This window comes from Rhinatrema bivittatum, chromosome 1 (genome assembly GCF_901001135.1).
Source record: "Rhinatrema bivittatum chromosome 1, aRhiBiv1.1, whole genome shotgun sequence".
NCBI lineage: Eukaryota > Metazoa > Chordata > Amphibia > Gymnophiona > Rhinatrematidae > Rhinatrema > Rhinatrema bivittatum.
The window spans coordinates 770,495,993-770,520,722 of NC_042615.1; the positions used below are offsets into that span (position 1 = coordinate 770,495,993).

The 24,730-nt window shown below is 39.1% G+C and overlaps 1 protein-coding gene across 4 annotated transcripts in view; it reads left to right on the forward strand.

Annotated features, from left to right (window-relative positions):
• TCF4 (transcription factor 4) overlaps window positions 1-24,730 on the forward strand; it is an 815,154-nt gene that overhangs the window by 401,581 nt on the left and 388,843 nt on the right. For all 4 annotated transcript variants that reach the window (XM_029579771.1, XM_029579775.1, XM_029579788.1 and 1 more), the window contains exon 5: window positions 23,249-23,313. In XM_029579771.1, the coding sequence (XP_029435631.1) occupies window positions 23,249-23,313 (65 nt within the window). The remainder of the gene's footprint in view (window positions 1-23,248; window positions 23,314-24,730) is intronic.

Consider the following 24,730-nt stretch of genomic DNA (forward strand, 5'->3'; position numbering starts at 1 on the left):
ATGGGCTTTAAAACATTAGGGGCTGAGTTTTGTGCGAAACCCAATTTCACTTGCATTTTACCAACAGGATGAGGTGGTCTGAGGGGTTGTAGTTGAGGGCAGAGAAAAAAATGTACAGCATGCATACTTTTAAGAACATAAGAAATTGCCATGCCCAGCATGCCCAGCCATGCCCAGCATCCTGTTTCCAACAGAAGCCAAACCAGGCCACAAGAACCTGGCAATCACCCAAACACTAAGAAAATCCCATGCAACTGATGCAATTAATTTTTGAAGGTATTTGTGTAAGGTTCTACCTGCTTGTGAGCAAGTGTGACTTCATGTGCATATGTAGGCATGCATGCTGGAGATACTTGAAAATTTTCAAGCAGACTTATACATGTACCTTTGATTTGAAATTTCTGGTGAAGTCAGTGGGTAGGAAGTACCTATCTGCAAACTTTAGGCCAATGCAAGCTGTTCTAAAATTATGCTTCCAACTAGTAATATTACTCACATAGGTCAAATTTTGGACCTGATATTTATAAGCTATCCTGTACTGGTTCACATGTTAGAATATGTTCTCTCCCATAGTTAGATCATCACCCTGTCAAATGTTAGCTGTTGATCTCCTTGGAAGAAGATCAGAAGGCTAGCATTTTGGGGAAAAGCCCAGATAACTCCTGTTACAATTGTGGATTTACAGGATAGTTCTCTTTCACGTATGGTGAATAACTGTTTAGAAGAAACAATGACTCATGGAATAGGGATCTCTGTAAGGCAGTAGAGCAGGGGCGCCAACTCCAGTTCTCAAGAACCACAAACAGGTCTGGTTTTCTGAATATCCATAACAAATATGCATGATATGGTTTTTGCATGCAGTGCTTTCATGCATTGTATGAAAATCTATCGCATGCATATTCATTTTGGATATCCTGAAAACCTGGCCTGTTTGTGGCTCTCGAGGACCAGAGTTAGCCACCCCTGCTTTAGACAATTAGACCAGAAGAAGGTATTAGACATCCCAACTGCCTTATGTCCTGTCCTCTGTAACTGAGACCCATGCCCTCCATGGATAGTGAAAGCTGCTAAGGAGAGTTTTGAGGGATGGGTGAGATAATTGATTAATGTATCCTTATAGGAAATTTTGTTTCCCAATTCTTTGAAAATGTATTTATAAAGAAATTCTAAAAAAGCCATCCTTGTTGTAGTCTGATGTGAAGAACAATAGACCCATTTCTAATCTCCCTTCTCTTCCTACAGCTGACAAATTATTCGGAAGAACTGGTGTTTTTGGATACCTTTCAGTTAGGCTTAAGGATGCATCATAGCCCTGAGATCAATCTCGTAGCAATACTAGATGACATTTCGCGATTGCTAGATAAGAGACTCAGTACTGGAATGATCCTATTAGACCTGTCATCCACTTTTGACACCATTAACATTTTACTCCCGCTGTTGGATATGGGAATGGGGAAGGGTCTTGAATTAGTTTTCATCATTTCTTTGTGGAATACTGTTCTGATCCTTGGCCTCTTGCTTGTGATGTCCCACAGGGCTCTTTATTTTAACCAAAACGTTTTCAAATATACTTATGGCCTTTATTGTAATTTGTAAATTTGTAGTCCACTACATTGTATATGCTGATGCCCAGATACATTTTCCTCTGGACATTACTAACATGGTCTGTGTTTAGTAGCAGTCGCTAAATGGCTAAAAGAATATAAATTGAAGTTGTATAGTGCAATGTCAGAGCTCTTCTGGATAGGAAAGGCCTCTGTCTCTCTCTTAATCTTAAGTTAAAGAGTAATTATAGATGGGATATCTTTGCCAGTAAGCTCAGAGAGCTGTAATTTAGAGGTCAAATTGGATTTTAAGTTTTCCATGGAGTGTCAAATACGAGCAGCGTGTCAAGCTGCATTTGGTAAACTTTGATTTTTAAGTCAGCTGAAACTGCTCCTGGACTGCATTGATCTGACTATGGTCATGCAAGCATTAGTAATCTCAAAATTGGACTACTTTAATGCCACAGAAATCTTTAAAAAATCTGCAGCATGTACAGAATGCCACAGCAAAGGTGCTAAATGTAGGGTTCACATTTTCCTAGTCCTATGATATCTCCTTTGGCTTCCCATATCTTTAACCCTTGTCCCTTGCCTTTGAAGACACACACAAATTGGTCCCTTTGCATTTAACAGATAGGCTCATCATGTAAAATTCCTTGTAATCTTTAAGGTCCATTCAAGAAGCTCGCGTACAGGTTCTGGCTTTTTGTGAGGTTCAGCTCACTGGTACCAAAAGAGAAATTATTTTCTATTGCTGCTTCCTGTTTGTGGTATATTTTGCCAGTCAAAATACGATTATGTCAATATTTCTGGGATTTTAAAAAAAAATGTCTTAAAGTCATGGATTTTTAGAAAGGCATTTGATCTGAGAAAATATGGCCTTCTGATTTATAATGTTTATTGCTGGTGTTTTAGACAAAAGAAGGGATTAGGTTTAGACATGCTAAATGAGTTTGTATAATGTGGTATCATCAATTTAGTGCAATGCAGTCAATCAACTGCCAGATGAGCAGTCATATGCCCAACAATGCTCTCTATCCAATCATAGAAAGGTAAATTTTAAAACCCGCATGCGGGAGTCCATGCGCGCATATGGGTGCACTGATTTTATAACATTGCGCGTGTTATAAAATTTGCTACCCGCGCACAAATACGCGTCCAATTTTATATTAGCATGCATGTGCATGTGAGTGCCGACTTGTGTAGAGATGGAAACAGGGATCTGATTATGTTAGTCCAGAGTTTGTGTAAACAGACACCAAAAGAAATAGTGGCTGCGAGTGAAGCTAGTCGTTATTATGTGGATTTATCTGACACTTGCACGCATAAGGGGGGAAATTTTATAAGATGTGCACGGCGACATGATAGGCCCTTTTCCCAGTCCCCTCCCAGTCCGCTCCTTTACTGGAGCAGACTGGGAGGGAACTTCCTAAACCCCCTAGCTAAACTGCTTTCTTTTTCCCCTATCCGCTCTGATCCCTATAACCCTGTTAACTTCGGGTTTTTTTTGTCTTAATACTTACCTGCTTTCCGGAGCAGTAGCAGGTTGCAAGGGCCGGCCGGCTGCTCGCGCGTGCTTCAGCAGGACAGTGTCTAATGGCGCTGTCTGGGCCCGCCCACGCCCTGCCCTCACCCAAACACCCCCCCTCCCCCCGGCTTGCCCTTTTTTTCTAATCTGGTTCTTCAGCGCGTACCAGAAGATACATGCGTGGCCGCAGCCCGGCTACGCACGTCTCTCCCGGTTTTAATGCGCACAAGGTATTTAAAAGCAGGCAGATAACCTCTTAAATAAAGTACCAAAATGTTATGTAGATAGATTTTTAAGGCTATGCATTTGTTTGAAACAAATGGGTAAAATGCAATGAATTATACTATTTTTGTTTCATTCATGGACCCCCGTAATAAAAGGGTGCCCATGAATTTAAACAAAAATATTTGTCATTCATTTAAGTTTCTCATTCATGTCTATGGCACATTGAAAGTGTTGTATTAAGAAAGTTACAGGGCCTAAATGTTAACTATAGTAACCAACCATTGTCTGAGTGAGGTAGCAGTCAGGCAGAATTAGTAGGATGGAAAACCAATAAAAGTGAAGCAGTTTTTTTAACTAGCTCATAGCTGCCATCTGGATCAAATGATGCTGACATCCTCTCACTGAAAAGGCTCAGCATACGCAAAAAAACATCATTTTCTGTATTGGATTTTGCAGGGAAGCTTGTGTTTCAGATGTTCTCTTAGAGATTTAAAAAAGAAAGAGAGAAAAGAATTTTGGTATTGGCAAAGGATTTTTCTGTTTGATCTTCAAGGCTACAGTCAAAGTAATTTTACTCACTGTTACAGTGAGACAGAGACACCGTTTCGTGCCTGTTCACTGGGACTGGGTAGGACTGGAGAGGCAGAAACAGTGCCAGTGAACACTTTTCGGGGATCTGTCTGACTCTGCACAGTGCATGACACTGGTTATCTGCAGATAGATTGAAATAAAGAGAAATGCAGCCTTACCAGTCTTTTCACGTTATTCTCTAACATTTTTTTTTGGTATGTGCAAAAGGAATCTCTCAGCAGTGCATACACATACACTGTGTAGAGGCAGGGGGTTACTTATAATATATAAAGAATCGTGGAATCTCAAGTCCCAAAATCTTAGTGGGAATTCTTTGCAAGAATTACTTCTTGTGTACATTTCAGGTTTCTCCATCTGTCTTGTCTAATGTCCGCCTAAATTGCTACACTCTAATTTGCCTTTCCTTTTTGAACAACTTTTGCTAAAGCTGATCTTAAAAACATGTTGATATTAGGTGATTTCAATTTACCATTTAATTTTATGGCACATGATAATTAAGTAAACCTTTTCATTGATATTTTCTCTTCTTTGGGCTGGTCCCAACTAGTCCATAGTCCAACACATCGTTTAGGGAATATCCTTTATTTTGTTTTTATAAATAATTCATCCAAGCATTATTCTGCTAGATCTCTTAGTATAAAGGATGTTTCTTGGTCTGATCATTCACTTATAAGCTTTCTGATAGTCTGGCCTAATGATGCTAGTAATTTTGCTAAACCATCTCCACAAATCAAGAGATCTTTTATAGACACTTCTAAATTCCAAGATGCTCTCTCTCCACTATTGGAATCTCTAAGCCCTAAAGATTTAGATATGCATTTAGATGAGTGGACAGAGCATGTTACCATGATGACATTGCTCCTGTTAAGCAATTACGTCCCATTAGAAAAAAACATCAGCCTTGGCTCACTCCCTCATTGATTTCTTTGCAAAAACTCTAGAGAAGAAGTGAGCAAATTTGGTCTAAAACACCATCCTCAATAAATGCAGCCAATTATAGAGCGCTATTAATTAAATATCAACCTGAAACGCTCAGTAGGGATGTGCATCATTTTTTTATGATGGGTCAGGCTACGGGTCGGGCAACCCGTGGAAAACTTTGTTTTCCAACGAGTCATGTTTTTTTTCTCGGCAATTTTTGCCAGAAACCCCCCCCCACCCCAGCCTTTCAAATTTAGTTAATTACAAACCCCCCCCCCAAAAAAAAAACTTGCCTAAAGTCCCTGATGGTCCAGCGGGGGTCCCTGGAGCGATCTCCCGCTCTCAGGCCATCGGCTGCCAGTAAACAAAATGGTGCCGGTGGCCCTTTGCCCTTACCATGAGACAGGGGTTACCAGTGCCATTGGTCAGCCCCTGTCACATGGAAGGAGCAATGGATGGCCCGCACCATTTTGGGGAAAATCCGTCTCGGGATTCGGGTCCTCCTACCCATGCCAAATTGGACTATTTCTTTGAAATTTTCCAATTCGGCAAAAACAATTGCACATCCCTAACGCTCAGTTCAAAAAAAGAGTACCACTCAGAAAAAGTCAAAGAATTTGGAAACAATCCCAAAGCGTTATTTCGTCTGGTGCACAATCTTACTCATGATCATAATAACAACAGATCTCTTCCTGAATCCCTTTCTGCCGACGCATTTTTGAAGTTTTTCTCTCTAAAGCTAGAGAATTTTAATTTAATTTTTAATGATGTCACACCTTGGTTTCAAGACATTACTTCCTCCTGTTCTCCTATCTGGATGACATTTGAGGTTGTTTCCTCTGTTGAAATTTCTAATACTGATTCTCAGTTGAATAACATAATCTGTCCTATGACTAATGTGTCCATTTTGGTATTTAAAGCCATTAAAGATATTCTTGTTTCATCTCTTACATACATCGTCAATAAGTCGTTGAACACTGGATCTGTTCCCATCAGTTTAAAGAAAGCAATATTTAAGCCTTTACTGAAAAAATCTCACACCTATCTCCTCCCTGCCCTTTGTTGCAAAGATTATTGAATGCGTAGTCCTACAACAACTTACTGACTTTCTGGAAGACAATGAAATTTTAAACCCTTATCAGTTCGGATTTCGGCGTGCAGTGATCACTGAATTACTATTAATCTCCCTTATTGACACCTATATCTTTTGGTGCCCCTGGACATATCATCAGCCTTTGATACGGTCGAACATGAGGTTTTGCATTTCCACCTTCACAATTGTGGCATTGCTGGTCCTGTTTTATTGTGGTTTTCCGACTATCTTAGACTGTACTCAGTCATTCAAATTTAATCATCAGCAATCTGAAGTACATTATCTAAAATCTGATGTGCCACAAGGCTCTGCCTTATCCGCCATGCTTTTCAATGTTTATCTTGCTCCCATCACTAAACTGTTTGCAAGCATTACTGATGAATTTAAAATTTACGCTGATGATATCCAGTTTATTATCAAAGTACAAACTCCCTGGCAAAACACTTTAGATCATCTTATCTATTTGTCAGCTATAAAACAATGGTTGCACCAGAACAAATTATCACATTATACTGCCAAAACTGAATTCTTGTTGTTACATAGACCCCACTCTGTCCTTCAAAATGACCCAATTTTCCTTGATAATTTGATTAAAAGCCTTGACATCTTTCTTGATGCAACTTTTTCATTTCAGTCTTAAATTAAATCAGTTATTAAAAAGGGTTTTTACAAATTAGGGCAGATTTTAAAAGCCCTACGTGCGCCAAGTCTATTTTGCATAGGCCCGGCGATGCACGCAAAGCCCCGGAACACGCGTATGTCCCGGGGCTTGAAAAAAGGGGTGGCCATGGGCGGTCCGGGGCGGGAGCGGGGTATGGCCAGAGGCCTCCGTAGGGCTACTAGGCCGGGGGATCACGCACCGGCACTCGGCCGGTGCGTGCAACCTATGCCTGCCCAGAGGCAGGCACAACAAGAACCCTGAAGTTGGTGAAACAGATAAGTAAGGGAAAATAATTGTGGAAGCTTGCTGGGCAGAATGGATGGGCCGATTGGTCTTTTTCTGCCATCATTTCTATGTTTCTATAACTTGTAAAACAAAGGTTAGGGGGATTTTAGGTAGGGCTGGGGGGCGGGTTAGATAGGGGAATGGAGGGGGAAGGTGGGGGGGGGGCGGAAGGAAAGTTCCCACCAAGGCTGCTCTGATTTCGAGTACAGTTCCTACCGAGGCCGCTCTGATTTCGGGTATAGAGTATATATGTTGTTCTTAGTCTGTACCCGATTTCAGAGCGGCCTCGAAGGGAATGGGAAAAGCCATCGGGGCTCCCCTAGGGCTCGGTGTGTGCAAGATGCACTAGTGTGCACCCCTTTGCGCGCACCGAGCCCAGATTTTATAACATGCGCGTGGCTGCGCGCACATGTTATAAAATCGGGCATATATTTGTGCGCACCGGGTTGCGCGCACAAATGTATGCCCGCGCGTACGTCTTAAAATCCGGCCCATTAATCGCTGGACTACGCCACTTGTTCCATAATTCCACTTTTCACACCATTGTACGTGCTTTATTTTTCCTCATGTAGACTACTGTAATAGTCTACTATTAGGCTTACCTAAGACTTCTCTTAAACCATTACAATTGTTATTAAATTCAGCTGCCAGACTTGTATCAAATGTGAAATGCTACGATCATATTCCACCAATTCTAAATAGCCTGAAATGGTTACCTATTCATAAATGCATTTGGTATAAAATTGCTATGACCACCTTTAAATTGCTGAGCCCTAACTCTCCCTCCTGGTCCAATGCTCTCTTAAGGATCTATAAGCCAACTCGGGACTTAAGATCATCTCAACGTGGACTATTAGACATTCCTTCTGTTCGTCTTGTCCATTTGACTACAACCATAGAAACCTCATTTTTAGTAGCAGCCCCATCTTTATGGAACTTATTGCCATATGATCTCTGTCTTCAAGATAATCTAAAAAAATTCAGACCTCAATTGAAGCTGTTCCTTTTGCAGCTGGCCTATGGCTAGCCCGAGTTGACAGTGGCTTGATAAGGTGACATTTGTCTATATGACAATTCTAATAAATCACAGACTCTTTCTGAAGAAATCTCCATTGTACCACACTTATGTTTATCTTGTGCTGTTGTTAGTTTACCTTATTTTTATGTCTTTTTATTGTGTATGTTCTGTTACCAATTTTAATTTTATGTATGTTTTACTGTAAATCGCTTAGACCTATTTTTTTAAGCAATTAATAAATACAAATACACTGTAACATATGTGTTTGTATGACAGTGACATAGGCCTGGTCCTGTTGCTTAGGCCTAAGCCGGACACTGGAGCAAGGCTTAAGGCTGAGTCCCATCGCTGTGGGCTAGACATGGGTTTCGGTGATGTGTCCCACCCTTGAGCCACACCTGGAATTGGTCCTGAGCCTAGGCCTGTTTTTTCTTTTATATTGATGCCAGTTTGGCCTATGGATTGCTTCCCCCTTTGATTTCAATGTAAAGTGAACAAACGAATTACACAAACAATTTATTTTTGTTCGAGATGATCCTGATGAATGACGATGACCCACCAAATGAATGGATGAACTAAAACACATTTTTTTATCTCCATATACCCCTATCAATAGCAAATTAAAAAATCCAGAATGTTTGCTTAATTTTAAAAAGAGTAAAATCTGTGATAAACAATATGTAATAGAGTGAAACAATATGGTTAACAGATACATTATTTTTGGCTGTTTTACAGAGAGGTTCTAGTGACATTATTAACCATGTGAGCCAGAAGTACATTATAGCTGAGAGTGACCCCCATACAGGTGTTACCTATCTCAAATGATCCCACCATCTTTCTGCATTAAGTCCCCTGAACTGTGTGTACCCCTCCCCCACACCAGCATCCCTTTTTATTTCAAGAGATGTGGTAATATCTCTCTGCTCCTTATGTGACCATTGGCTTTTGTACTCTTATCCTTTGGAATATTAAAAAAAAGTTTTCAAAAAGTACATTCAAGAGACTACTTCTATAGTACACCTACAGTATACCTACAGTACCTGAATGTAATCTGCTTTGAAGTGCCTGAAAGGTGGAATATAAATTAAAAAAAAATCAAATAAATAAATAAATACATCTCAAATGACAAAGAATGAGTCAAACATTGGCTCAATAAATCCCCATAAGAAAATAAAGCAAAACTAGTGTATAATAAATCTTAGGTAAATCCACACAGGTGGCATGGAAGCCAATGGTAAGCAAAATAAAGCAATCAGACATTTGAAGGCACAAATATAGCGAACATTTAATAAGGCATCCTGCAGTTATATAATCAAAACGATCAGTAGTACCTTTATATCTCTTATTGGATCCTATAGGCATACCTGATAAACGATTCTGTTTCTCAAGCTAATCTTTAACAAAAGTCAACATTTCTGGATCAAAGAAAAGTTATACCATCAATTTTAATCACATACTACATAAATATTTCTGAATAAACAAAGCCACTAACATAACAATAACCTATCTTACATGCTTAGTTCTTAAAAGTTCTGTCTCCTATATTGGTTACTGTGAGTAAGATCATGGTAGCATCTAACCTTATGATCATAAAAGAGAAGGTAATTCTGTTCAGTTTTAAAATAAGCATAGCCAGCAGAGTAGTTTCCCAATGATATGATCCTCAATTTCTTGTTCCTGAGTTATGTTAAGGGCAGGATTCAGCTATCAGCTCCATGAGAGTCCAGACCTTTGGTCCTTTAAAACCAGACATAATAGTTATATTATATTACAAAACTGGTAGAGCTTCTTTAGATATTGGTAAAACTTTCTGAATGAAAGAGTTAAACAAGATTAATGGTGACACCACTCTAAGAACATGAATATTAATTCAAAACAATTACACAACTACCCCCCTTTCACTTTCATCACATGACCCCCTCTTTGCAAAGTCTCCTTCTTGTTGAAAGAGGCCTGCCTCCTATGTATTGATATCTCTCCTCTCCTGCCTTTCCTCTATATATGTTGTTCTCAGTCTGTACCCATATGCTTTACAATGAACAACACTGACCACTTTAGTAGCCACCTTCTGGACCGATTCCATCCAGTTAATATCCTTTTGAAGTTGCAGTCTCCAGAATTATACACAGTGTTCCAAATGATGTCTCACCAGGGACTTAAACAGGGCCAATATCACCTCCTGTTTTCTGCAGACAATTCCTCTCCTTCTGCACCCAAGGATCTTTCTGGCTTTTGTGTCACCTTATCCACTTGTTCGGCCCTTTGGGATCATCAAATTACTATCACTCCCATATCCCGATCTTTTTTGTGCATAGAATTTCACCCATATACTGTACTGCTTTCTTGTTTTTTTGCAACCCAAATTCATGATCCTGGACTTATTATCATTAAAATCTTTGTTGCCAGACTCTAGATCATTCCTCAGACTTTGCTAAATCCCTCTTCATGGTTTCCTGGGTGTCTACCCTGTTGCATAAAGATAAACCTTTCTTCATAGTCATTCGGCAATATCACATGAAAATGTTGAAAAGAGCCAGTCCAAAGAGTGACCCCTCTCAATGGAATGAACTTAAATTTCCACTGCCCTTTATCACCTCCCACTCAACCAATTTCTAACCCAGTCAGTCACTTTAGGGCCCATACCAAAAAGCTTGTTAAAATCCATGTACACTGCATCCAGTACTCTGCCTGATCCAACATTCTGGTTACTCAGTCAAAGAAATGGATCAGATTCATCAGATAAGACCTAACTCTGGTAAAACCATGGTGCCTTGGGTCTTGAAATCCACTGGATTCCATGAACTGCTCTATTCTCTGTTTAAGTAGTGAATCCACTAATTTATTCACCACAGAGGTCAGTTTAATTGCCATGTAGTTCCCAGCCTCTTCTTTATGTCCACTTCTGTGAAAAAGAATCACATTTTCCATCTAGTCCTCTGGAACTACTCATGACTCTAACAAAGCATTGAAAAGGTCAAACAACAGAGCTGCCAGAATTTCAAAGTTCTATTAAAACCCTCAGATATATCCCATATGTCCCCCATCATTTTATCTACTTTTAGTGGAAGGAGGACAACCAATGGGACAGTGCTATACCGGGGTACAAATTATATCGCAATGACAGAGAGGAGCACCCGGAAGGCGGTGTGGCGCTTTATGTCCGGGATGGCATAGGGTCCAACAGGATAAACATCCTGCATGAGACTAAATGCACAATTGAATCTTTATGGGTAGAAATACCTTGTGTGTCGGGGAAGACTATAGTAATAGAGTATATATAGAGAATATAGTAAGAGGTAAAGTTCCTCTCCCCCGCCCCAAGCCCTACCATCCCTCCTCCCTGTCACTGTACATAAGTCAATCAAAACACTCCAGGTTAATAGAGTGTGTTCTTTTTTCTTTTAAGTTAATTTGTTAACCATATAGAATTACCTAGATAATATACTGTTACAATACACCATGTCATTATAAGCAAGTTATAAGTTATATGTTCCGAGTTAAATTAACTCTTCCATGTTTCAATGTACTATGTCAAAATACGGCTTACCCTATGACATCATGTTTTATGTAAACCGATGTGATATGCCAAATCGAATGTCAGTATAGAAAAGCAAATAAATAAATAAATAAATAATAGGAGTATACTACTGTCCACCTGGTTAAGATGGTGAGACAGTGAAATGCTAAGAGAAATTAGGGAAGCTAACCAAATTGGTAGTGCAGTAATAATGGGAGACTTCAATTACCCCAATATTGACTGGGTAAATGTATCATCGGTACTTGCTAGAGATAAAATATTCCTGGATGGAATAAATGACATTTTTATGGAGCAATTGGTTCAGGAACCGACAAGAGAGGGAGCAATTTTAGATCTAATTCTCAGTGGAGCACAGGATTTGGTGAGAGAGGTAATGGTGGTGGGGCCGCTTGGCAATAGTGATCATAATATGATCAAATTTGATTTAACGACTGGAAGGGGGACAGTAAGCAAATCCACGGCTCTCGTGCTAAACTTTCAAAAGGGAAACTTTGATAAAATGAGAAAAATTGTTAGAAAAAAACTGAAAGGAGCAGCAACAAAGGTAAAACGTGTGCAAGAGGCGTGGTCATTGTTAAAAAATGCCATCCTAGAAGCCCAGTCCAGATGTATTCCACACATTAAAAAAGGTGGAAAGAAGACAAAACAATTACCAGCATGGTTAAAAGGGGAGGTGAAAGAAGCTATTTTAGCCAAAAGATCTTCATTCAAAAATTGGAAGAAGGATCCAACAGAAGAAAATAGGATAATGTATACGTGTTGGCAAGTTAAATGTAAGATATTGATAAAAACAGGCTAAGAGAGAATTTGAAAAAAAGTTGGCTGTAGAGGAAAAAACTCACTGTAAAAACTTTTTAAAATATATACGAAGCAGAAAACCTGTGAGGGAGTCAGTTGGACTGTTAGATGATCGAGGGGTTAAAGGGGCACTTAGAGAAGATAAGGCCATCACAGAAAGATTAAATGATTTCTTTGCATCAGTGTTTACTGAAGAGGATGTTGGGGAGGTATCCGTACTGGAGAAGGTTTTCATGGGTAATGATTCAGATGGACTGAACCAAATCACTGTGAACCTAGAAGATGTAGTAGGCCTGTTTGACAAACTGAAGAGTAGTAAATCACCTGGACCGGATGGTATACACCCCAGGGTTGTGAAGGAACTAAAAAATGAGATTTCAGACCTATTAGTAAAATTTTGTAACCTATCATTAAAATCACCCATTGTACCTGGAGACTGGAGGTTAGCTATTGTAAGCCCAATATTTAAAAAGGGCTGCCGGGGCGATCCAGGAAACTACAGACTGGTTAGCCTGACTTCAGTGCCAGGAAAAATAGTGGAAAGTGTTCTAAATATCAAAGTCACAGAACATATAGAAAGACATGGTTTAATGGAACAAAGTCAGCATGGCTTTATCCAAGGCAAGTTTTGCCTCACAAATCTGCTTCACTTTTTTGAAGGAGTCAATAGACATGTGGATAAAGGTGAATTGATAGATGTAGTGTACTTGGATTTTCAGAAGGCGTTTGACAAAGTTCCTCATGAGAGGCTTCTAGGAAAAGTAAAAAGTCATGGGATAGTTGGTGATGTCCTTTTGTGGATTGCAAACTGGCTAAAAGACAGGAAACAGATAGTAGGACTAATATGGACAACTTTCTCAGTGGAAGGGAGTGGGCAGTGGAGTGCCTTTTCAATATATTTATAAATTTATAAATGATCTGGAAAGAAATACGACGAGTGGGATAATCAAATTTGCAGATGATACAAAATTGTAATTAAATCACAAGCAGATTGTGATAAATTGCAGGAAGACCTTGTGAGACTGGAAAATTGGGCAACCAAATGGCAGATGAAATGGCAGATGAAATTTAATGTGGATAAGTGCAAGGTGATGCATATAGGGAAAAATAACCCATGCTATAGTTACACATTATTAGGTTCCATATTAGGTGCTACCACCCAAGAAAGAGATCTAGGCAGTCAAAAAAGCAAACAGAATGTTGGGAATTATTAGAAAGGGAATGGTGAATAAAACGGAAAATGTCATAATGCCTCTGTATCGCTCCATGGTGAGACCGCACCTTGAATACTGTGTACAATTCTGGTCGCCACATCTCAAAAAAGATATAATTATGATGGAGAAGGTACAGAGAAGGGCCACCAAAATGATAAGGGGAATGGAACAGCTCCCCTATGAGGAAAGACTAAAGAGGTTAGGACTTTTCAGCTTGGAGAAGAGACGGCTGAGGGGGGATATGATAGAGGTGTTTAAAATCATGAGAGGTATAGAACGGGTCGATGTGAATCGGTTATTTACTCTTTCAGATAATAGAAAGACTAGGGGGCACTCCATGAAGTTAGCATGTGGCACATTTAAAACTAATCAGAGAAAGTTCTTTTTCACTCAATGCACAATTAAACTCTGGGATTTGTTGCCAGAGGATGTGGTTAGTGCAGTTATTATAGCTGTGTTTAAAAAAGGTTTGGATAAGTTCTTGGAGAAGAAGTCCATTACCTGCTATTATTTATTTTATTTTATTTAAAGGTTTTTCTATTATTAATTAAGTTGACTTAGAAAATAACCTCTGCTATTACTAGTAACAGTAACATGGAATAGACTTAGTTTTGGGTACTTGCCAGGTTCTTATGGCCTGGATTGGCCACTGTAGGAAACAGGATGCTGGGCTTGATGGACCCTTGGTCTGACCCAGTATGGCATGTTCTTATGTTCTTATGTTCTTAGCTCTTCACAAACATAAAGGTGAATTTTAAAAGCATGATGTACTCATCAATTAGGGGATGAATGCACAAGTCAGGCTCACATGCGCCAACAAAATTTTAAAAGCTGCCCAATTATGCACTTATCGTCCGCTGTGCGCACATCTCAAACATTTTTAAAAAGGGGCCTGGGCATGGTGGTCTGGGTGGGGCATGGGCATTTCAGGGCAAGACCAAGAGATGTGTGCGTAAATACTTATGCCCTGCAAGTTCCCACCATTGGCAGGCAGACCTGGACAAAGCAGAGGCCCTACTGGAGCGTCGCCTATACTAGCCTTTGTTCCCCTTGGGTTCAGCCTTTGGGTGCTGAGGCTGGCAGGTCTTCTGTGGGGGTCTGCGCTGGTGGTGGAGGTGGTTGTCCTTAGATCAAAGCAGTCCAAGGTCCAAGCACTGGTAAGGGCAGGCGGCGGTCAGGCGTGTCTGGTAACAGACAGTGGTCAGTGGCAGGCTGTGGTCAGGAGAATCCAAGATTAGGTCAAACCAGATATCTGACCAAAAGGGAAGTCGGGACAGATAGGGCCAGTAGGCAAGAAGAAGCATAGGTAGGCAAGGAACATGGAAGCAAGGCTGGACTGAAGATAAAATGTTGAAAACAGGGCTGGAACTGAAGACAAGGCTGGACTGAAGACAAGACGCTAAAGACAAAGCTGGAACTCAAGACAAGATGCTGAAGACAAAGCCATAACTGAAGACTAGGCTGAACTGAAGACAAGGTTGAACCAAAGACCTGAGCCAACCCGCTCTACTGCTAGAGTAGTAGGACCTGTTGCTGAGGCAATGAGGCAGCAGCAGATGAGCCCTTTTATGGGGCTTTAGTGGTGACATCATCATTTGGTGCTACTGGGCCTTTCCCGCCATTGGCTCTTTAAATCAAGGGAGATCAGGCATGTGCGTGCCTAGGAAGAGGTGCATTAGCTGAGGCCAGTGACTCGGGTTGTGTGAGGAGTCAGTGGCATAGGGCCATGTGTGGAGTCGGTGGTGCTGGGCCGCTTGTGGGCATCGGAGCACGGCGAACCACCGAGTGGAGCTTGGGGAAAGCATTGGGAGCAGGAGGACAAGCCTGGCCAAGGGGGTGAGTGTGGAGGTCTGCAAGAGTAGCCTGTGTACTGCCAAACATAAAATTAACTTTGCAGTTCTGTTGCCTCAGTATTATTTTTTACATGTAACCATACTCCCCCTCGCTTTCTTCTTACCCTGCCCTTTCTGAATAGATTGTTGTTCAGAATAACTATATCTCAGTCATAGTCTTCCATTTATCATGTCTCTGTGCAGCCACTACATCCATAATAATATTGTAACAGAGTAAATGTTGGCAGATAAAGGCTGATTTGGTCCATCTAGTCTGTCCAGCATTTATTTATTTTATTTATTTATTTAAATTCTTTTAATATACCGATGCTCAAGACCAGGTCTTATCGTACCGGTTTACAATGAACTAGGGGGAAAAAACCAGTTAACAATAGAAGCAGGAAATTACATTATAACAGGGAATGTGGAACTAGGTAGTTAGAGGAAAGGATAGGTTAAACAATTTCTAACAGGAGAACAAAGCAAATAAGCAGAAACGTAAGTGCTTACATGGTAAGCATTATATACCAAAATTACATCGTGTGTAATATTAGGCAAGTTATATTTACTGGTAACCGCTGTTATGTCAGCCAATTAATTTCTCATGATCAAGAACTAAACTTTCTCATATTTTGAGCATTAGTATACATCTTCAGGATGTTGCAATATTAGGGAATGCTTTAAAGATCTCCTAATTGAAAAGATCCAGTCACTCCTCTTACAGAAGTATCATTGTTTCTCATGAGATGGCACTAAATCCTGAGCAGAAATTAGCTCTCCTACTATAGAGCACAAGTTGAGCTTCACAAAGCCACTCACCGCCATCCTTCTGCTAGTTATAGGTATGGAAGTGCTTTCCAGCTAGCCCCCAAATATATGGTGATTGGTGTCCTGCTGGGGAGAACTTCTCCTTCCAGTGCTTCCATGGTCTGACATGCAGATGACATCCAAAAGGGTTCATTGGTCTTCATGATAAACCAACACAATCATCTCAGCAAGGCGAGAACAGGGATTCTCTTTCTTTTCACCCATTCACAAAACAGAGGCAAACTGAAGTGAAAACAAATCAGCCAAAGGAACCCAAACACCAGAGAGCTCAGAAATCAGTGTGTCCTCACACCATTGCCATCTTGGCCCTCCTCTGATGATTTTTTTTAACCCTTTTTCTGATCATTGATCATAATTGTTTTATTAGTCAGTGTAAGCAGTAGAGGAAGCATCTTGCCATTTATACAAACGGGTCCTCCTTAGTAGGGGGCTGACAGTATGTATGAAGGATTTCTTTGCAATAGCAGGAATGACTATATTGCTCAGTATTTAATGTATGATAGCGAATAACAGAGTGGAAATTAGGAGCCACATAAGGAGAAAAAAAGAGATATTTTCCGTATGGGACTTTTTTTCATGTTGTGAAACAAAGTAAAAAGGACTCACTTTTTTCAGATCTCCAACCATGTGGAGTAAAGAGACGCCACCTTCCAGTTTGTACATGTGTATCTCATTAGTCAGTCTATATATCACCTAACTGGGAGGATGGATGGATAGACAGAAAAGCAGATTGCAATAATAAACAGATTCGCTACACACTTTTAAACAATCTATAAGGTTTCAGCTTCTGCTTTCTTCTGTTATATATGTTTGTCTTCACACACACACACACTCACACACTCACACACACACATACACACATACTATGTCTATATAGATCTATATAGATATAAGGCATCCCTCTCTCTTATGTCTATATATTTTCTCTCTCTCTCTCTTTATATAGGTGTGTATACTGAATCTAGATTCATGTACTCAAATATATACCAGAAGATGGCAAACCTGTTTAAAAGTGAGCCACAGTGATAATTGTTGCCTGCACCAGGGACTAGGGTGGGGTGGGTATCTCCCCTTAGAGCACCTGTTGATGCGTGGGAATTAGGCCCTCAGAATAAACCTTTTATTATGGTCTCCACACAATCTTAAAATAGCTCCTTTCCTGAGTTCACTGTTCTGTGTTCATGGAACTCCATGAGAATGATCTCCCAAAAATGGGATGAAGAAACAAAAATCACCTTTGACTCATTCCCCTGTGGAGAAAATGACTTTACCTGTGATTACCCCGCGGCCAAAAAGAAAACATAAAGGTGCTGATGTTTCTTTCCTTCTGGGTTGCTGTCCCAACACTCTTCCTTCCTGCCATCTCCTCCGTCAGATCTTCTTGTGAACAGCTGATCTTTTTTTTTTTTTTTTTTAAATTGCTGTCAGCCTGATTTCTGAATTTGCAACAATTAAAATTATATCAGCTGTTCATAGGGCAATTTGATTGTGGGGCTCCCAAGAAGGACTTGCGGAAATGAGGTGGGAGTGGTAGGAGGCTCATGGATAGTATGTGCAGCTGGAGAGAAGTGTTATACACATGAACCTTGCCGCTCCTCAGTACTCATGAGGTGACTACTGATTGGAAGAAAGGCATCCTGGGATCCAGTTATGGCCCGTGGACCATAGTTGACCCTCGTCTTAAAAATGAATCTTTGATTGATCATATACAAAATTATCTATGTATACATTTTTAAATTGTCTTTTATTCCCTCCAGGGTGTCCTAGGGTATGAGCACACAAAACATACAATATAATTTTGTTGTCAGCTTATTTAACGCATGTAAGCCAACAGTGGAAAAAATATTGTCTCCAGTAAGAGCACATGGGCTACCATAGTATAAGATCTGCCTGTGGAAAACATTATTGTATTTTTGCAAGGAAGCCATTATTTTTCAAAAATAAAATGTAATTCTTAGTCAATATTTGCTTTATAAAACCATCTTCAAAAATGTGAGAAAAATGTGTTTTGATATTTTCATGTCAGCTATAATTTGGGATTTGGGATTTTGTTAATTTGTTCTTGTTATATTCATCTATATATGTGATTTTACTCCTTGATATTTTCAGCTATGATTTGCTACATAACATATTCCTTCATTTGATTGTAGAATTTTTTTCAGTTTTGTGAAATGATCAGAGATTTCCTAAACTAGATATAAATATATTGGAACAACATATGCACAAAATACATTTTATGTATATGAATTTATATATATAATGTGTATGTTTATATGTACAGTGCTGTGGTATAGAACATAAAGCATAACATTGGAAGCTAGGATTTTGCGTTCTGAACACTTACTACATTTGTCACGACATCTCAGTGCACAGGAATTGGCTGCTGTTTTATCCACCTTGTCATGCCTGCTGACATGTATCTGAACTGTGGTTTCAAAATCACTGAGAATCTCTTCACATAAAAGAAATTATATAGGCAAAGATAGAATTGCACTAATCTTTAGCAAATACATTTCTAATTGAAATGTTATATTTTTGTATTTGATGCTATTTCTCACTTGGTTGGGTTTAAGGGTGGTTGTTGTAAAAAAATGAAATAATTTCCTTCCATGAGGACTGAAGCTTTTATTTATTTATTTATTTATTTATTTATTTATTTGTTCTTTTTTTTTTTTTTTTCAGAAGGACCAGTGTCTTCATTAACAAACTTATTTGGACCTTTTTTTATTTTTGCAGTATTGCTGAAAGTCAATATTAAGTATGCTTTTGTGGTTTTATTTGGGGGTTTTTTGTTTTTTTTTTAAAAATCATATTCAGTTTATATAAGCTGGAGCCAACTTTAGCATGTTGGCAGGATTCACTAACTGTATATTTTTTCCGCTGAAATAATATGACATACAGCCTAGCTTAACAAAATTTAAATGCATAAAAAATGGTATGACAGACAATGTTTTCACTGTGCATGCTACGTTTAAGAGATCTCAAATTTTCTATAACTAACAGGCCCACTCTTTTTTTGGAAATCAGTTCACTTTTGTGCCTGAAACGCTGTGTTTGAAACAGAAAGTCTCCTTAGGTTATGGTGCCTCTTCAGTTCGGTGTGGCAGGAAGCATTTCAGTTCAGCATTTTTGATCCTTTATCTAGGGGAGGGAAAAAAATATAATGGGAAATGAGTAGCAAGATTTGCTGCTGATTTGCATTGCAAAATTTAGATTGCAGCGACTATTGCCAGCGGATACTTTACTACTTTAAAATATGGACAGCAGTATTCCGTGCAGCAAAAGACTTGAGCGATTCATGCTACCCTTATGCCTCCTCTGAGCAGTTTTAGCCATGGGGCTTGGCAGTGCCACCGTTGTCTTTGTGCCAAAAAAATATCCGCAGCGGCTGCCGCATACTACTGCTGGAGGTTTGTCTAGAAAATTCCGCAGTGATTGCATTAGATTTCTGCTGCGCAGTATTGGGCTGCAAATCTGCCTTTTTTCCTCTCAAATCCCTGGCTATGGAATAACCTTACTGAAACAACTACTGTAGATCTCTTTCCAGTCAGTAACATCTACATTCCTCATCCAGTCTGGAACTTTAGGGAAACCTTTTGTCTGTCAGGAATCCTTCGGTACGGAGCCAGCTGCTGCACATGATCAACACTTGCAAATTTTATCTGAAACGAATGGGAGAGTGGATTTTGAACAGAAAACTAATAATGAGGCAACACTTAAATTAATAGAGCTAACTTGATGCAAAAACAAATATAAAATGTATTCAAGTAAAAAAGAATTGCCAGTAAGGGCATGCTTAATTTCAGAACCGAAAGGGAAATATATCTGCATTTTTGAAAGTGCAATTTGGCTGCTCACCTTTCGACTTTATCTTTTTTATTTTTGGAGGTGGGGGGGGGGGGGCGATTGTAGAGGTGGATTTATTAGAAGAGATTTATAACTGATTTAGGGAGGAAAGTGAAAGAAAGTTAAAGCCTTACAGTATAGTCATGAGATGTGTCTACTTAAATATTTGAGCTCTAATTGTGATATTTAAAGCTGTTTGATGGTAAAACTGGATTTTATAGATGTGATCTCTACGAGGAACATAATCCTTAAAAAAAGGAAAAAGAAAGAAAGAAAGAAGTCAATCTCCCGCTGGCTTCTGTGTCTCTTTGGTACCTCGCAGACTTCGACAGAGTCCTGGACGAGTGCCCATTGATGTCATGGAAACACTCAAATTACTGAGAATGATTCATGTCTATGCTGTTCTCTTATCCTCCCCCACACAAACAGGAGTAGATTTTTAACCCTGACAACTTGTAGTTTGCAATGGGTTTATTTCTGTATATGTGTAAATATGATTTTCCAGCATCTGAAATTAAGTCGAGGCAGCGTGTCTGGATGTGATCTAATGGTACAGAGGAACCTTCACAGACCCTTTTCCTCATGCTTAAATTCAGATTTTATTATTATTATTATTATTTTTTTTTTTTTTGTAGCTCTTAACGACTTGTCTGGCTTTGCTTGGCTGTAAAACACCAAAACAAGCAGCTTTTGTCAGGCTGATGTGAAGTAACACATATTGTATAAACACGAAAAAAAAATTTCCAGCGGGAACTGAGTCTTTCTCATTCTGTGCTCTCTTGTTCGGGTTTTCTATCAGATGCAAGCTCAAGATTAGAGTCCGACCTTACCATGCCGGTCATATTCAACAGGGGACTTCTGATGCCTTCGTTTTAGGGGGTTGAAGGACTTAGAATTTTCATCTTCATATATAAATATATCGAAGTTCTGTTTGCAGTGAGCCGAAGTGGGCTAGTGCGGGTATAACCCCCTCCAGCTTAATTGATAACATATGTGTTCCTAGGTTTTGAGCTGTCAATGGATTTTGGCATCAAAGAGAGGGGACACATTTTCAGGCATTCATAAATCAAGAAAATATTTTTTTCGGTCAGTAGAACTTAATGATCTCTGATTACAGATCCAAAAGGATGTCAAGCAAGAGAAATCAGTACATCAATGCAATAGAGAGTGCAAGAGATGCATTTTAGGACCTTCTGAACCTGATAGTATTAGCAGCTGCTTCACTTTGCTTTCTGCTCAATATCCTCATAAGGGCACATTGTAGGTAGGGTCTCGCTTCCATTGCTTAAGGGAAGTTTGTGTATACATAGCTGATTGAAACTGGTACCTGGAAATACTTTCAGCTTGGATTAAACACTAGCATCCTAAGTTGTAATTGGTTTGTTTTTTTTTTTTTTAAGATTTTCAGCATACTTTATTTAATTCCAGTATACCAAGCTGCATTAAGAATAAATAAATACCTGCTGTGAATGTGTACCGTATTAAAAGCTTTGTTGGACATATTTCTGTTATTATTTACACTTGGAAAGGTATGGGGGTTTTTTTTTGTTTGTTTTATTGCCCTCATTTTTGAGAGATATTTTGCATATTTGGGGATCAAGCAGAGGTGCTGTCAGCAGTGCACTTTTATATCTCTTGCCTCTAACTAGATGGGAGTGCAGTGCTGGCCACTGAAACAAGTGGATATTTACTGCTCAGTAAGATGTATTTTTGTGCGGCCTATGTTTTGGACAGTATTAAAACCACCTGTTTCAGGCAACATAGATTGTCTAAATACACTTTATATTTACTCTTCCCTGTTTTGCATAGTATGTTAACATATTAACAATTGTACGTGTATTCTTGATGGTCTGTTGTCTCGCATAAGTGTTTAGTTAAGCATTGTTTGCCTAGAATTCTTTAGCTGCTCTCTTCTGTATTTATATTTTAATTTAGGCAATTACAGTTCTCTACCAATTTTCATTATCATGATTTGTGTCACCTGCTATACTAGATCACCTACTCATTCTCTAATGTTAGTTGACTATTGTTTACCTGATCTACTAGCTACAGAAATGTGGGTCCTTTTGCTAGCACACTGGCTTGTCAGGTCTTGGGCCCCAGTTCAAGTCCCAGCTGCTAATGTGTATTCAGACCTTTGATGATGGGGGGGGAAAGCTCATAGCCACATTGATTATGAAGGAATTTACTCAAGGGTGCAGGCAGTAGAAATGAAAGTGAAACAGGAATCCTGAACAGAATCTTAGTTAAGTGTACTGTCTGCAGAGTTGGGCATTGATTAACTTTGCTCTCATCAGTAAGTGTCAGTGTAATCAACTGAAAGTTCTCTGTCAGGGTTATTGTACAAAAATTGCTTGCCCGGTATTTAAATTGTTCAGTTGTTGAGTAGAATAAAGTGTTAAAAAGGATATTTAGATGAAAAAGAAAAGGTGATTTAGATATCACTAAGAGTTAATAACTATTTAGAAATTTCCGTGCATTCCATATATGCCCCATATGTACATCTTTCTTTTTTGTATGTATAGTTCAATATTTGAGATTGATTTTCTGCTCATAATCTTTAAAAAGTAGTGTTTACAGTACAATATTTTGAATGCAAGCCTTAAAGTGTTTTCCATAATTAGACGTGGATCTATGCTATTGAGATATCACACCTAAGTCAAGGGAAAGAGATGCAAGGTGCAGCAGAGTGTAGTCATGACTGACAATAGAAAATCTTGTCTCTGAAGGTTGAGAGCATTAAATCGCAAAGGGTTCTGCATCGTATTGTTGTTTGCATTCACTTTTTCCTATTGAGTGCTAATATATTTGTATTATGGAAAGTGAAGACTGAGAAAAGAAAAAAAAAAGCAGTATTATGAAGAATATATGTAAGAGAATGCTATCAGTGCCTAACTTAAACATGATAACTGTATGTACTAAGCAGGTAATTTTCAAAAGGAGTTATGCGCCTGATTTTTAAAAACATTTACATGCGTAAAACTGGGTTTCATTCAAGTATTTGTACTTTACTTGAGTAAGTGGGTTTTTGAAAATTGCTACAGTATATGCCATTGAATTGTCTATAGGATTTTTGTCACGTAAGTGCACCTTACTGGAGTAAATGGCTTTTGAAAATTGCTACGATAGTAATTACATTTACTTTTGTAAATCCTTTTGAAAATTTACTCCAGTAAAGTGCACTTACGTGAGAAAAATCCTATAGACAATTCAATGGCATATATTGTAACAATTTTCAAAAGCCCACTTACTTGTGTAAAGTGCGTTTTATGCCCAGAGGAGATTTTCTAATAATTTACACAATTTGCTTGTGTTTCTGTTACCAGGTAAAACAGATAGGGGTCCATATTCATCCTATGGGAGAGACTCGGATTTACAGGGTTGCCATCAGGTACGTGCTCATTTATTTAATAGTGGATTGTGATTCATAGTATACTAAACAGTTTGTTTTGTAAATTAGATTCGGCATTTTATCACTGCACAATGATGCATTGAAAAGTTTCCACACAGGTTTATTTTTAAATCAAGCAAAGTGCCACACTGTGCAAATGAATGTGGCTAAACCTTAGGTGGACGTTTTCAAAGCTGAGAGAAAGGGATTGGCTTCTGTTGGTGTCTAGGCTCACCAGCCTCGGTTCCATTGAAAATCTTGGAGTACGGCCATGTGAAAGGGTGCAGTGCAATTCAAATACAACCACCTTATCGCAGTGGCCCAAGTTAGGGAATTATAAATGCAAAAAAAGGCACCGTAGGGCGTGCACTAATTTCTGGGGTTTAGCTGAATATTGCTATAAATTACAGTTTATGTGAAGGGGAATATGATGTTGTGTAAAAACAGGGTAGGATGGAGGGGTGAAAATGCCTGTGGAAAAAAAAAAAAAAAGATTTGTTGTCCCTTTTTGTTTCTGAATTGTTTTTTGGCTGGAAGTCAAGGCCAGCAGGCTAACGGCAAAGCCCTCTCAAGGGAAGCCGGCATGAGCTAGAAAAATAAAGAGTGTACTAATGAAATAAAATGTCGGTGTAATACCAAAGTACATAGCATGCGTCTCTGCGTGAGTGTGGAGTTTTACATGCGTGCATGCATGCCGTCTTCATTGGCGTGTGTGGAAGTCTCTGGAGAGAAAGCCCTCGTCAGAGAAAATAATGGCTAGCCAGAACCGTGTTCCCCACTTTAGACTAGGTTCTTTTAAGCATGTTGTCTTCTTTACAGTGGTATTTGTATTAATTGAACATATTAATTCATCTTTTTGAGGACCTGCTAGTTACGTGAGTTTAAAAGGTAGTCTACTTGTCAACTACTCTATTCTCCCCTTCCCTGCATGTCTACATTATTTAAAGAAAAATCAGCTTCTCCTAATGGAAGAATCTGTTTAATGTAATATGGAAAATATGAAAATGGAAATTAAACATTCAGCAATTCACAGAGTCTTTAAATGAACCACATTATGTTAAAATACCTGTCGGATGTGGGTTCCTTTTACAGATGGATGTTTGTTTTCTTTATCTAATGACTGCAATGCACTGAGTTTAAAGTACACTGTCAATTTGTCTGCTCTTTCTGCTTGTAAAGAATTGCTGAGATTAACTCGGCTGGGTTATAAACTAATATTGCACATGTTAAAGAAAGCAGCTCAGCTTGTTTATTGGGAAATAATTCTGCCCCAAAGACATTTGCAGCATTTCCAGTACAGTGGAGGCATCTGTGGAATGTGAGTGCAAATGCTGGTGGTAGACAGCCTGAGCCAGAAGGCCTTGCTTTCAGTACCTAGGTCTCTGGTCTCGGTTGAAAGGCCTGCTCAGTGTATCTG